General features: G+C 36.9%; 1 protein-coding gene across 14 annotated transcripts in view; it reads right to left on the bottom strand.

Moving 5' to 3' along the window:
• The window catches only part of LOC147380100 (uncharacterized), a 699,587-nt gene that overhangs the window by 450,091 nt on the left and 236,074 nt on the right, over positions 1–13,422 (bottom strand). For all 14 annotated transcript variants that reach the window (XR_015167018.1, XR_015167012.1, XR_015167022.1 and 11 more), the window contains exon 3: positions 11,155–11,304. Coding sequence is in view for 10 of the 14 variants with exons in the window: in XM_086410556.1 (XP_086266682.1) it covers positions 11,155–11,257 (103 nt within the window). In the remaining 4 variants the exon portion in view is untranslated. The remainder of the gene's footprint in view (positions 1–11,154; positions 11,305–13,422) is intronic.

The following is a 13,422-nucleotide window of genomic DNA, read 5'->3' as shown; positions in this document are numbered from 1 at the left end:
TTTAATTTTCTTGAAGAGATCTCTAGTCTTTCCCATTCTATTGTTTTCTTCTATTTCTTTGTATTGATCACTGAGGAAGACTTTCTTATCTCTTCTTGCTATTCTTTGGAACTCTGCATTCAAATGGGTATATCTTTCTGGTTCCCCTTTGCTTTTTGCTTCTCTTCTTTTCACAGGTATTTGTAAGGCCTCCTCAGACAGCCATTTTGCTTTTTTGCATCTTTTTCTTGGGGATGGTCTTGATTCCTATTTCCTATACTATATCACAAATCTCCATCCATAGTTCATCAGGCATTCTGTCTATCAGATCTAGTCCCTTAAATCTATTTCTCACTTCAACTGTATAGTCATAAGGGATTTGATTTAGGTCGTACCTGAATGGTCTAGTGGTTTTCCATACTTTCTTCAATTTCAGTCTGAATTTGGCAATAAGAAGTTCATGATCTGAGCCACAGTCAGCTCCCAGTCTTGTTTTTTCTGACTGTATAGAGCTTCTCCATCTTTGGCTGCAAAGAATATAATCAATCTGATTTCAGTGTCAACCATCTGGAGATGTGTAGAGTCTTCCCTTGTGTTGTTGGAAAAGGGTGTTTACTATAACCGGTGCATTCTCTTTGCAGAACTCTATTAGCCTTTGCCTTGCTTCATTCTGTACTCAAAGGCCAAATTTGCCTGTTTCTTCAGGTGTTTCTTGACTTCCTACTTTTGCATTCTAGTCCCTATAATGAAAAGGACATCTTTTTTGGGTGTTAGTTCTAGAAGATCTTCTAGGTCTTCATAGAACTGTTCCACTTCAGCTTCTTCAGCATTACTGGTTGGGGCATAGACTTGTAGGATTACCGTGATATTTAATGGTTTGCCTTGGAAATGAACAGAGATCATTCTGTCGTTTTTGAGACTGCATCCAAGCACTGCATTTTGGACTCTTTTGTTGACTATGATGGCTACTCCATTTCTTCTAAGGGATTCTTGCCCACAGTAGTATATATAATGGTCATCTGAGTTAAATTCACCCTCCAGTCTATCTTAGTTCACTGATTCCTAGAATGTCAATGTTCACTCTTGTCATCTCCTGTTTGGCCACTTCCAATTTGCCTTGATTCATGGACCTAACATTCCAGGTTCCTATGCAATATTGCTCTTTACAGCATTGGACCTTGCTTCTATCGCCAGTCCCATCCACAACTGGGTTTTGTTTTTGCCAACACCCAGGTGAAAATTAAAAGCAACATTTCATGTTTGGGAGACATCATTGCAAATAAATTAATTGAAAGGTAAATACACTGAAGACCCAGAAGCTTCTCCTCGTAAACTTGTGGAGAAGAAAAGAAACAAACACAACTGAGCCCAATGGCCTTGTTTTCCTCCAGCTAAGACTACCTTCTCAAATATCACCCACTTGTACTCAGTAGTGAGAACTCCAAACCTTGGTGGTTCTGTAGTTTTGCCACAAACTTTATTTTTGAGAAGCCAAGACCAGCAGAAAACCTGACTGCATGTTTTCTTTCTTTCTTTCTTTCTTTGTTTTTTTTTGGAGAGAGAGCCTTGAACTCCCCTCATCGAAATTTTCTGAGAACAAATAAGGTAAAGTAGACTTGAAAATAGGTATTTAAAAGAATCAGAACTTCCAGGATATTCAGCCTGAACTACAGTTACATTTCAACAAATAAATACATAAGATAGATAGTTTAACTACTGGGGTCTCCAACAAAAACCTTAAGGGAACCCAAATGTATGACCTTAGGGGACAACATAAGGGCTACTTAAATAAGCCTCATTTTAATTAACTGTAGCATAGCTGATCACTGATGCACCCTCATAACTGCATATTTATACTCCTGTCTGCTAGTAGAATAGGTGGCTGGGCTTTTGTTTTGCTTTATCCAAGTGGAATGCATTTCTCTAGGAGCACAGCATATCTCAGACCTGGGTCTGGATGGAGCCCAAGGAATGTGAGATCAGAGAGTGCCTGAAGTTACCAGATAATGGCCAACAGGCAATAAAGCTTTTGATTCTGTAAAATAAAGAATTGGACTAGATGAACTCTTAGGAGACTTCCAGTTTTAACATTCTGTGATTCTATGATTCCACCCCACATTCCATATTCATTGACAAACAAGGAAAATCTGATCTGGACTGGTGGTTTCTGAGACCTCATGATTCCATAAAGGACCAGGAAAATGTGGTCATTCCAGACATATTTAATTTGTGCATATTTCATCATTGCTGAGCCCTTCCCAAACATTAAACTGGGAGTAAGGTTCAGGGGCATTTGAAAAACATCACAGAAAGGTCCTGGCTATTTGGCTTATATTATATTAACCTAAGGGAGAAATAGTAGATTCTGCACCATTCTTAACAGGTGACTAAAATCCTGGAGGCAACAATGAGATCTATACTGGAAGACTCTGAAAGAGGAGTCCTTGAGGGAAGAGCTTGGAAAGAGCTCAGAATGTTCAGTCTAGAAGTTTTGTCAGACTACAATTCATGGTATTTTTGGCTAAGGCTCACCATATGTTAGGAAAATTAAAGTGACTTTGTTTTTCAAAAATGAAATGTATTCTTCAGCACCAGAAATAGACATAGAGAACAGACTTCTGGACATGGTGGTGGCGGGGGAAGGAGGAAGGAGAAGATGAGATGTATGGAGAGAGTAATATGGAAACTTACATTACCATATGTAAATAGATAGCCAATAGTACTTGCTGTATGATTCAGGGAAATCAAACAGGGCTAGGTAACAACCTAGAGAGGTGGAATGGGGACAGAGAAGGGAGGGAGGTCTAAGAGGGAGCTGCTATATGTATACCTATGGCTGATTCATGTTGATATTTGGCAGAAAATAACAAAGTTTTGTAAGGCAATTATCCTTCAATTTTAAAAAAAAGAAATGAACCTTAAAAAATGAAATGTATTCCAATAACAAAAGCAAAGAAATTATACATCCACTTTTTTAAATTAAGGTTTAATTTGCATACAGAAAATTCACCCTTTGTAGTTAAAATGCTTTAAATTGACAAACACACATGATCATGCATAACCACCACCATAACCAAGTTAAAGAACAGTTCCATCACCCAAAAGAATTATCCCTTGCCTCTTTGTTGTCAATCCCTCTCTCATTGTCCAGCCATTGGCAACAACCTATCTATTATTCTCTTATGGATTTTGCCTTGGAAAGAGTGTCATATACATGAAATTGCATAGAAGTCAACCTTATGAGCTTGGCTTATCTCACTAGCACAATAAATGTAAGCTTTATCCATGTCATACATGTATCCATAGTATATTCTTTTTTGTTGCTGTGTAGTATTCCACCGCATGGTTAGACCACAGTTGGGAACCATTTGGATTGTTTTCAGTTATCAACAATTACAAATAAAGTCACTATAAACATTTCCATACAAGTTTTTGTGTAATGTAGGGTTTAACTCCTCAAGAACAAGTACTTAGAGAATGAGATTGCTAGGTCAATACACTGAGTGTATGTTTAACTTTATAAGAAATTCCCACACTGTTTTCCATAGTGGCTGAACCACTTGGCATTCCCACCAGCTTTGTTCTAGAATTCAAGTTCCTCTACAATTTTGCCCACACTTGGTAAGATCAGTGTTTTTCTTTAAGAATTTCTAATAAATGGGCAGTGATGTCTCATGTGGTTTTAATTCGAATTGCCCTACCGGTGTGCTGCGATTCACGGGATCGCAAAGAGTCAGACATGACTGAGTAACTGAACTGAACTGAACTGACTGAATGACTAATGATGTTGAACATAATTTCATATGCTTATTTGCCATCCATATATTTCTTTGGTGAAGTAACTGTTCAGATTTTTTCCCCAGTTTTAACTGGGTTATTTCCTTATTGTTGCTTTCCATTATTATTTTATATTCTAGATGTAAGTCCTTTATCAGATATGTATGTGACTTGAAACTATTTTCCCCTAGCTTGTCTTTTCATTATTTTAACAGTAGATTTTGAAGAGTGATAGGGCTAATTTTGAAGGCCACAATTTATGGCTGAGAGATAAAACAGAAATAGTAAAAGCTCATAACTCTTATTTGACCCTCATCTTCTCTGCTGAGAATGCTCCCTAGAATGAATATTAATGCTACAAACACTAGCAGAAGAGGGTTGAAACATCCAATGTTTTAGTAAATTTTAACAGAATATCTTGTTCTCTAAACAAGAACCCATGATTCTGTTAGAGGGAATGCAAATATGAGGTGTGCCAGTGAGAAAATGGGAAGACTAGCAGAGGAGCCAGAGGACTGCAGACCCACTAAATGTCTTAGTCCCAAAACAGAGGAGGAGATGGAAATAGCACCTAGCAAAGGACACTGAACACAAAACAATGCTGATGAGACTCCAGCATAGGGAGATATGGTGAGCACATGGACAATTCACCGTTTCTACTTGGAGTTGGCATGAGTTCATTAGTAGGTTACATGAAATCAACCTACTTTTTCTACTCTCAGGTCAAAAACACATAATAGGTACAGAACATATGATGTCTATATTTTACAAAGTATTCTTTAAATAGCTTAGTTGATAATGTGGGAAAATGGGGATAAGATGGTCCTTCATTAGTTACATTTGCAGTTTTTGAAGAAATCCATGCAATGGGTCAATGGAAAGCTAGAGAGAGTTTGCCTTGGTTCTCTCACCCCAAATAATTTTATCAATGATTCATACAAAAATATGGGGTAGGCATTCTAAATTTGTAGAAAGCTGGAAATGATTATAAATCCATGAGTGATTATGATTTAGGAACCAATAAAGACTAAAAACATCTTTACAAGTCAGGCTGAATATAAGTTTTAAAGGAGATAAATTTAAAGTCCTGAACTGAAGTCCAAAAACCAGTTTGTTTTGGGTATTGAAGGATACAGGGCTTAGTGCAAAGAGGTAAGAACATGACTTATGGTTTAAATCAACAGTATGCCTCATATGAGTAAACAAGGAAGTATGATGTCCAAAATTCCTAACATGCAAGCTTGAGAGATACTGATGGAAGTTTATCATTTTAGAATGAGGACAGCTGATGGTTCTATTGGGGCCCACCTGGAGTTTGTGTCCAGTCTAAGGCACTACCCACCTCCCCTCTCCTCTAGCAACACTACAAACTGGATAATGTTCTAAGAGCAGTAGTTATTCATTCATATGATGTAAGCAATGACCAAGAAAATGGGAAATGCTGGACATATGAGGGAAGAAATAAAGACTTTGTGAGCTTATAGTTGCCAACATAAAATAGTGAAAGTTTGCAAGTAACTGAGGAAATAGAATTGCTCAAAATAACCCCAAAGGGGTTATAACCCCAGAACTAAGACCAAGGGGAGAAAAGTCCAAGTACGAGAAAATTTCTGAATTGCTGCTCAAATATGGAGAGTTTGTTTTGAAAGTTAGTGATTCTTTTTTTTAATTTTTATTATTTTTTTATTTTTTTAATTAATTTGTTTTTTTTTTTAATTTTTTTTTCACTCTTAGCAAATTTTTATTAAATTCTTATCTATACAATTTGATAGCTCATTTAGCACAAAACATTCACTTTACAGATTAAAAATAAAAATAAAAGTAGAATTGGAAGTCCAGGGCTTAAAGTGACTTGTTTAAGATCAGATACTACAGCTTTTATCTTTACTTCACAGAGTCTAGATAAAAACACCTCACAGTGTACAAAGTTCAGTTTAAGACTGTTTTCTGAAAATGTCAGGTTAAACAGTGGAAGAGAATGGCAATACCTTTTATTTGTCTCTTTCCTTTTTTGCTTGGTTATTTCTTTTAAGGCATATGGAAAATTACTCATAAAATGGTGTTTGAAATCAATAAGGTAATTCTTTCAAAGCCATGACTCCTAGTAAAATAAGCACAGATTAGAAAATCTATAAGAAACAATAACTTAAAATAGCAAATAAGACTTTAAGCAGAAACAACAACTTGTCAATATTCACTCATAAATTTTAATTGGAGGCTAATTACTTACAATATTGTATTGGTTTTGCCATAGATCAACATGAATCCACCATGGGTGCACATTTGTTCCCCATCCTGAACCCCCCTCCCACTTCCCTCTCCATACCATCCCTCTGGGTCATCCCAGTGCACCAGCCCTGAGCATCCTGTATCATGCATCGAACCTGGACTGGTGATTTGTTTCACATATGATATTATACATGTTTCAATGCCATTCTCCAAAATCATCTCACCCTCGCCCTCTCCCACAGAGTCCAAAAGACTGTTCTAGACATCTGTGTCTCTTTTGCTGTCTCACATACAGGGTTATCATTACCACCTTTCTAAATTCCATATATATGCATTAGTATACTGTATTGGTGTTTTTCTTTCTGGCTTACTTCACTCTGTATAATAGGCTCCAGTTTCATCCACCTCATTAGAACTGATTCAAATGTATTCTTTTTAATGGCTGAGTAATACTCTATTGTGTATATGTACCACAGCTTTCTTATCTATTCGTCTGCTGATGGACATCTAGGTTGCTTCCATGTCCTGGCTAAAATAAACAGTGCTGTGATGAACATTGGGGTACACATGTAAGGAATCCAAATTGGAAAAGAAAAAGTACAACTCTCACTGTTTGCAGATGACATGATCCTCTACATAGAAAACCCTAAAGTCTCCACCAGAAAATTACTAGAACTAATCAATAAATGTAGTAAAGTTGCAGGATATAAAATCAACACACAGTAATCCCTTGTATTCCTGTACACTAATAATGAGAAAATAGAAAGAGAAATTAAGGAAACAATTCCATTCACCATTGCAACGAAAAGAATAAAATACTTAGGAATATATCTACCTAAAGAAACAAAAGACCTATATATAGAAAACTATAAAACACTGGTGAAAGAAATCAAAGAGGGCACTAATAGATGGAGAAATATACCATGTTCATGGATCGGAAGAATCAATATAGTGAAAATGAGTATACTACCCAAAGCAATCTATAGATTCAGTGCAATCCCTATCAAGCTACCAATGGTATTTTTCACAGAGCTAGAACAAATAATTTCACAATTTGTATGGAAATACAAAAAACCTCGAATAGCCAAAGCAAACTTGAGAAAGAAGAATGGAACTCGAGGAATCAACCTGCCTGACTTCAGGCTCTACTACAAAGCCAAAGTCATCAAAACAGTATGGTACTGGCACAAAGACAGAAATATAGATCAATGGAACAAAATAAAAAGCCCAGAGATAAATCCATGCACCTATGGACACCTAATCTTTGACAAAGGAGGCAAGAATACACAATGGATTAAAGACAATCTCTTTAACAAGTGGTGCTGGGAAATCTGGTCAACCACTTGTAAAAGAATGAAACTAGAACACTTTCTAACACCATACACAAAAATAAACTCAAAATGGATTAAAGATCTAAACATAAGACCAGAAACTATAAAACTCCTTGAGGAGAACATAGGCAAAACACTCTCTGATATAAATCACAGCAGGATCCTCTATGACCCACCTCCTAGAATATTGGAAATAAAAGCAAAAAATAAACAAATGGGACATAATTAAAGTTAAAAGCTTCTGCACAACAAAGGAAACTATAAGCAAGGTGAAAAGACAGCCTTCAGAATGGGAGAAAATAATAGCAAATGAAGCAACTGACAAACAACTAATCTCAAAAACATACAAGCAACTCCTGCAGCTCAATTCCAGAAAAATGAACGACCCAATCAAAAAATGGGCCAAAGAACTAAACAGACATTTCTCCAAAGAAGACATACAGATGGCTAACAAACACATGAAAAGATGCTCAACATCACTCATTATCAGAGAAATGCAAATCAAAACCACAATGAGACACCATTTCATGCCAGTCAGAATGACTGCTATCCAAAAGTCTACAAGCAATAAATGCTGGAGAGGGTGTGGAGAAAAGGGAACCCTCTTACACTGTTGGTGGGAATGCAAACTAGTACAGGCACTATGGAGAACAGTGTGGAGATTCCTTAAAAAACTGGAAATAGAACTGCCATATGACCCAGCAATCCAACTGCTGGGCATACACACCGAGGAAACCAGATTCTTTTTTTTTTTTTTAAGGAGGCATTCAAGAATAAACCAGATTATCTCCAGGAGAAGAGGTATATAAAGGAGATCACAAAATACAATAAGTAGATACATAAAATAACTATGAAGGTCTTATCTGACTTAATGAGTATGTGTGTCAATGATCATATGATCCTTGTTTGAATGCTCACTTTTTTGAAACTTGGGGAAAAGGGGAAAATTAACAAATATGTGGCAGGAACTGGGACTCAGAGCTACAAAAGAATATTTGGAATCAATTCGGAAATGCTTCCAAGAAGTTACATTTGGACTTTTGGTTGCTTTTGAATTTTGTGTCAAACTGAAAATTAGATTTTAAGATTTTATGAGTTGCAGAGATATTAAATTTTTTACATGATTTCTTCTACTTGACATTCCTAAGAAATCATAAGCAACTGAAAGAACAGTAATAAACAAATACAATGTTAAATAGGGCAAGAATTTTTTCATTAGATATAGTGGGAGCCATCTAGAGTTTTGGCAAAATTTTAAAAAAGAGAAAATAAACATGTGGAAGGGGGGAAAGTGTACTTCATAGCTGGGCTCAATATTGATCAATATAGTAATAATTCTCTAGAAATAATCTGCGAGGAATTAAGATGAACATGAATTGTCATAAATGGTGTGATGGGCTGCATACAACAAAAGATAATACGCTGAAATAAAAAAGAAAAAAAAATAGGGATACAATGATCAACAGAAACATTCATGGCAGGGAAACTGAAAACCACCAAAATCCTGTCAACACAGTTAATCATGTGCCTTTTCTAAAAAAGTGTCAGCACTACATTCTTCCAGGAAATCATCCCAGAATCACCCTGCTCTGAGTCCATAGAGTTCAACTGGTTAAATGGCTAAAAGCAAACAATCAATTCAGAAGCTGAAAAGTTCACCTGTTCTGGGGGTGGAAAATGACAGTGACAGACCCAAAGAAAAAATAATAATGAACTGAATTAAAATTTTCTAAACTTTTCCTTTGCTTCTTGGCAACACATTCAACACCATTTAGCATAACAACATGCTGTGGGATGTATAACACACAAATACATATTATAGATGTGTATATTTACATATACAAAGACATTTTCCTGTTAATCCTATTTCTTTTACTTTCATTACTCAAATATACATTGGGAATAAAAATGTAGAATTTTCACATACATATGTAGAGCTCAAGCAGGGAGAAAATCTCATTCATGAGTTTTAAAAGTATAAGTAATACCATGACTAGGATCGTGTAGTCATATGAACTCTGTCTTTACAGTTCAACTAAATATTCTAGTATTCCTTTGCGGGAATATGTTTTTGGTTGTAATTAAAGTTAGTCTGACACCCAGGAAAAGAAGGTGGTTGTGACAGTGGTATTTCTTAGAGATATATATATATATATATGTAGATCCCTACCACCCAAGTGTCTTCGTATTAGAAACATTATCATTCTTTTTGGTTAAATATAGTATTCCTCCTATAAATTTCTTTAACCACCAGAGTTCCCAGAAAATAAGTAAACCATTCAGTTCGAAAAGCTAAATGCCAGTGAGTTTGTCTATGTTTTTCCTTCCCAGCAAGAGAACAGAAGAGGAATGGACGAATCTTAAATAGACACAACAGTGGTCAAGAGGAAGAGGTGAAGGGGCCAGGAAAGGAAGGGTACAAGAAAGTGAAGTCAAGGTCATGTTTCACAAACTCCACTTTTCTTTCCACCTTTGCTTCTGTAAACTCTGGCTTTCATAATGATCACTCCCAAAGCATAATAGCTTACCAGGTGGCTCAGTGGTAAAACAAACAAACAAACAAACAAAAACCCACCTGCCAATGCAGGAGACATAGGTTTGATCTCTGGGTCAGGAAGATCTCCTGGAGAAAGAAATGGCAACCCACTCCTGTATTCTTGCCTGGGAAATCCCACAGACAGAAAAGCCTGGTAGACTACAGCCCATGGGGTTACAAAAGAGTGGGATATGACTTAGCAACTAAACAATAACAACAACAACAAACACATAATAATTAGCAAAATACAACTTGGTAGAGCTGATTTTATGCTAGCAGTGATCAAAGTAAATTTTGTCAAAACCTTTAAAAAATGACTTGATCTCCTCCTTTCAGGTCATCCTCAGAAGAATACTAAAAAAACCTCACTGCTATTGATCAATTCATTTATTTTTAAAGAAAATTCTGTAAACTGCCTTTCCATAAACACACCTGCTATATTATAGATATGACCCCATGTGGCTTTGTGTAAGAGTGTCTCATAAATACCACCTCCTCCAGGAAGTCTTCTCTAAGTCCACAACAATACTCCCCCATAATCACACCTCCATGCTCTTCTAGGGCTTTGTCAGCTCTCTCTTAACACTTCTTTCATTCAAATGACTTTTTCAAATTCATCATCCCAGCTAGATAGCAAACTCTTTTGCATACCCAGCATCTAGGCTAAATACTTGGCACAAACACATTTGATAACACTTTGACATATGAATGATCAAACACCAAAAGATAAGTGTATGTTCCTTGACTATTACTTTAGACTATGAGCTCCTTGTCAAAAACATTTAATTATAGGACAAGGCTGCCCGGTGGTGATGCTTTCCTCCAAGTGTCTCCTTTTGGATTACCCAAAATTATTTTTCCTTCATAAACTTAGAAAATTTTCAATCTGTTACCTAAACTTTCATAAATAGTAGGTTGGTGATCCTGTACCACCAGGAAGATAGATTAGATGACTTATTGGAATTTTCCAGCTTCACAGCACAATTTCAGGAGCATTAATAAGTAAATATTATACTAACTGGCAATTCAGACAGCAGTTATAATTTTAGTCCTCTTTGTCATCACTGCCTTCATTTCATTCTTATGAAAATATCAATGTGTTTTGGGAGGTCTTAGGGAAATGAACCAAACCTATTTAGCTAGAACAACTCAATCCTCCTTTCTTTTAAGTCCATATCCTTTTCATCTGTGGACCAATGTAGAAACCGTTTCCCTCCTGCAAAGGAGCCTGCCTTTGCCAAGCCAAACAGCAGGCACAAAGGCAAATGGAGCGGGTGCCCTGGCTCAGCCTCTAGGCCCTACCTTTGAGGACTGGCAACAGGCGTCTTCTCCCTTCTTCCAACACCTTCCACATGATGCTCGCTGACCTCCAGTGGCAGTTCCAAGTTCTTTCACAAGTACTCATGGAGGCCAGTTGGATTTCTCTTGAACAGTTTAAATTGCTCCACCTACCTAGTCAAGAAGAAATTCAGAAGTTACGAAAGTTCTGGAATCAATGGCTTCTTTTTTATACAGTCGCCGACTAAAATAGCAAAAACGTTAAGCAGAAGCGAATTTCAACATTCACTTTCAGATACTGTTGGGTATTTTAAGCATTAATACTTGTAGTAGGATTGAAATACATGTGCAATAATCCAGATATACACTACACCTGTTGCTATAATGTCTAACTCATCTCATCTTTCTCTAGAACCCTGATTAAAGTATAGGAGGAAAAAAAAAAAAAAACGTATTTTCCAAATTAAAATCATTTCCTTCAGGTTAATTCAGTCAACTGTAAGTTCCTCACTTTTTTTAGTGAGAACCAACCCCCAACCCCACTCCACCTTCCAAAGGTGGCATCTAGGTGCAGGGGAGGCTGACATATCTATGTGTCCTTCATTGCTCTTTTCTTCTCTCTGTAGTGTATTGTGCTTGATCTGGTCTTCTTCCTAGGAACCCATCTATGGCATCTGTTGAGACGAAAGCACTCCCTGGCATGGCACCACTTTAACTTCTGCTGAGTCCTTGTCCTGATTTAATGCTTAGGTGTCTCCTCCCAAAGACATACAGAAATATTTAACTCCCCTAAAGGCCACACCTAGTCTATAGGTTAGGATGGAGCATGCTCCAGTTGGAGCATCATGGTGCCAACCATGTAAGTACTGCCTGTTAAGGCAGATAGGCTAGATTTGATGTGTTCCTAACCTATAGACTAGGTGTGGCCTTTAGGGGAGTTAAATATTTCTGTATGTCTTTGGGAGGAGTACCTTCAGTATTCTCAGAGAAGGCAATGGCACCCCACTCCACTACTCTTGCTTGGAAAATCCCATGGACAGAGGAGCCTGTTAGGCTGCAATCCATGGGATGGCTAAGAGTCGGACACAACTGAGCGACTTCACTTTCACTTTCATGCATTGGAGAAGGAAATGGCAACCCACTCCAGTGTTCTTGCCTGGAGAATCTCAGGGACTGGGGAGCCTGGTGGGCTGCTGTCTATGGGGTCGCACAGAGTCAGACACGACTGAAGTGACTTAGCATAGCATCAGTATTCTTTGTCTGGGAAGCAAGAAGCAAGCTCTCTACACAGGGAGTTTCCCAAAACTATCTCAGTGTTTCTGCTTCTCACTTCCATTTCTTGGGATTTTCTCCAAGAGAGGAAAACGAGGACAATAACATCTGACTTCTTGTTTCTCTTCCTCCTACCTTCCTGTCTCTGTGGGGAGGCCAAACAAAAGAAAACACAAAAACAAAAAACCTAAGTACCCTGATGGGAACTTTCCTTGCAACAGATTCCAACATTTCTATACAATGACTTCTAATAAAACCCTATTGAAGTAAGTGTTCCAGGTTTGGGTTTTGATATCAATATTTCTAGTGAGGGAGAGTTAGAAATTTAATAAATCCTCTTCCTTCTCAAGAAAACAAGATTTCAAAACCATTGTATTACTGTGGACTCAAAAAGTCATTTTTGAGGCTCGTTCCCAGGGCAAAAAACAGGAACACAACAACAATAACAATAAAACTTTATAGCTAATCTTAAGGCCAGGAAGCCTTCAGGAAAATGTGATTTTAAAAAGAATGAAAAATACAACTGTTATATATTTTCCAAATATTGATTCACTTTCAGATTTTTTTGATAGTATGAGAAATAACAAGTATTATACTAAATCACACTGTCTCTACAATATGGCTTATTCTAGACAGTTGATAAAGGGAAATGAGACAAAGAATGGCATGACAAACTACAAGTAAATATAAATAATTTCCCTATAAGCATTTGGATGTGATGTTTCAAAGTAAAACTTTGCAGTTTATAAAACAAACTCAACCGACATATGTAGAGCCTTCTATATGCAATACACTGGAGACCAAGTAATGAATAAAGATCACAATCGTACTCATTTTCATTTTCCTGCTTGTTTTATGATGATACTATTCCCCTGTCCCTTTTTACTCTTTCTATTTGGTTTATCTTTTTAATTGGGGTATAGCTGCTTTACAATGTTTTGTTGTTTTCTGCTGTATGTACAACAAAGTGATGAGCTATATGTATACATATAGCCCCACCCTTCCCCCATCTGTCTATCT

This window comes from Bos grunniens, chromosome 1 (assembly GCF_055505025.1).
Source record: "Bos grunniens cultivar Pamir isolate PY7600 chromosome 1, Bosgru_T2T1.0, whole genome shotgun sequence".
In the NCBI taxonomy this organism is placed as follows: Eukaryota; Metazoa; Chordata; class Mammalia; order Artiodactyla; family Bovidae; genus Bos; species Bos grunniens.
Note: the sequence above shows the minus strand (reverse complement) of the source record. Positions and strands in the feature narration are given on the sequence as shown.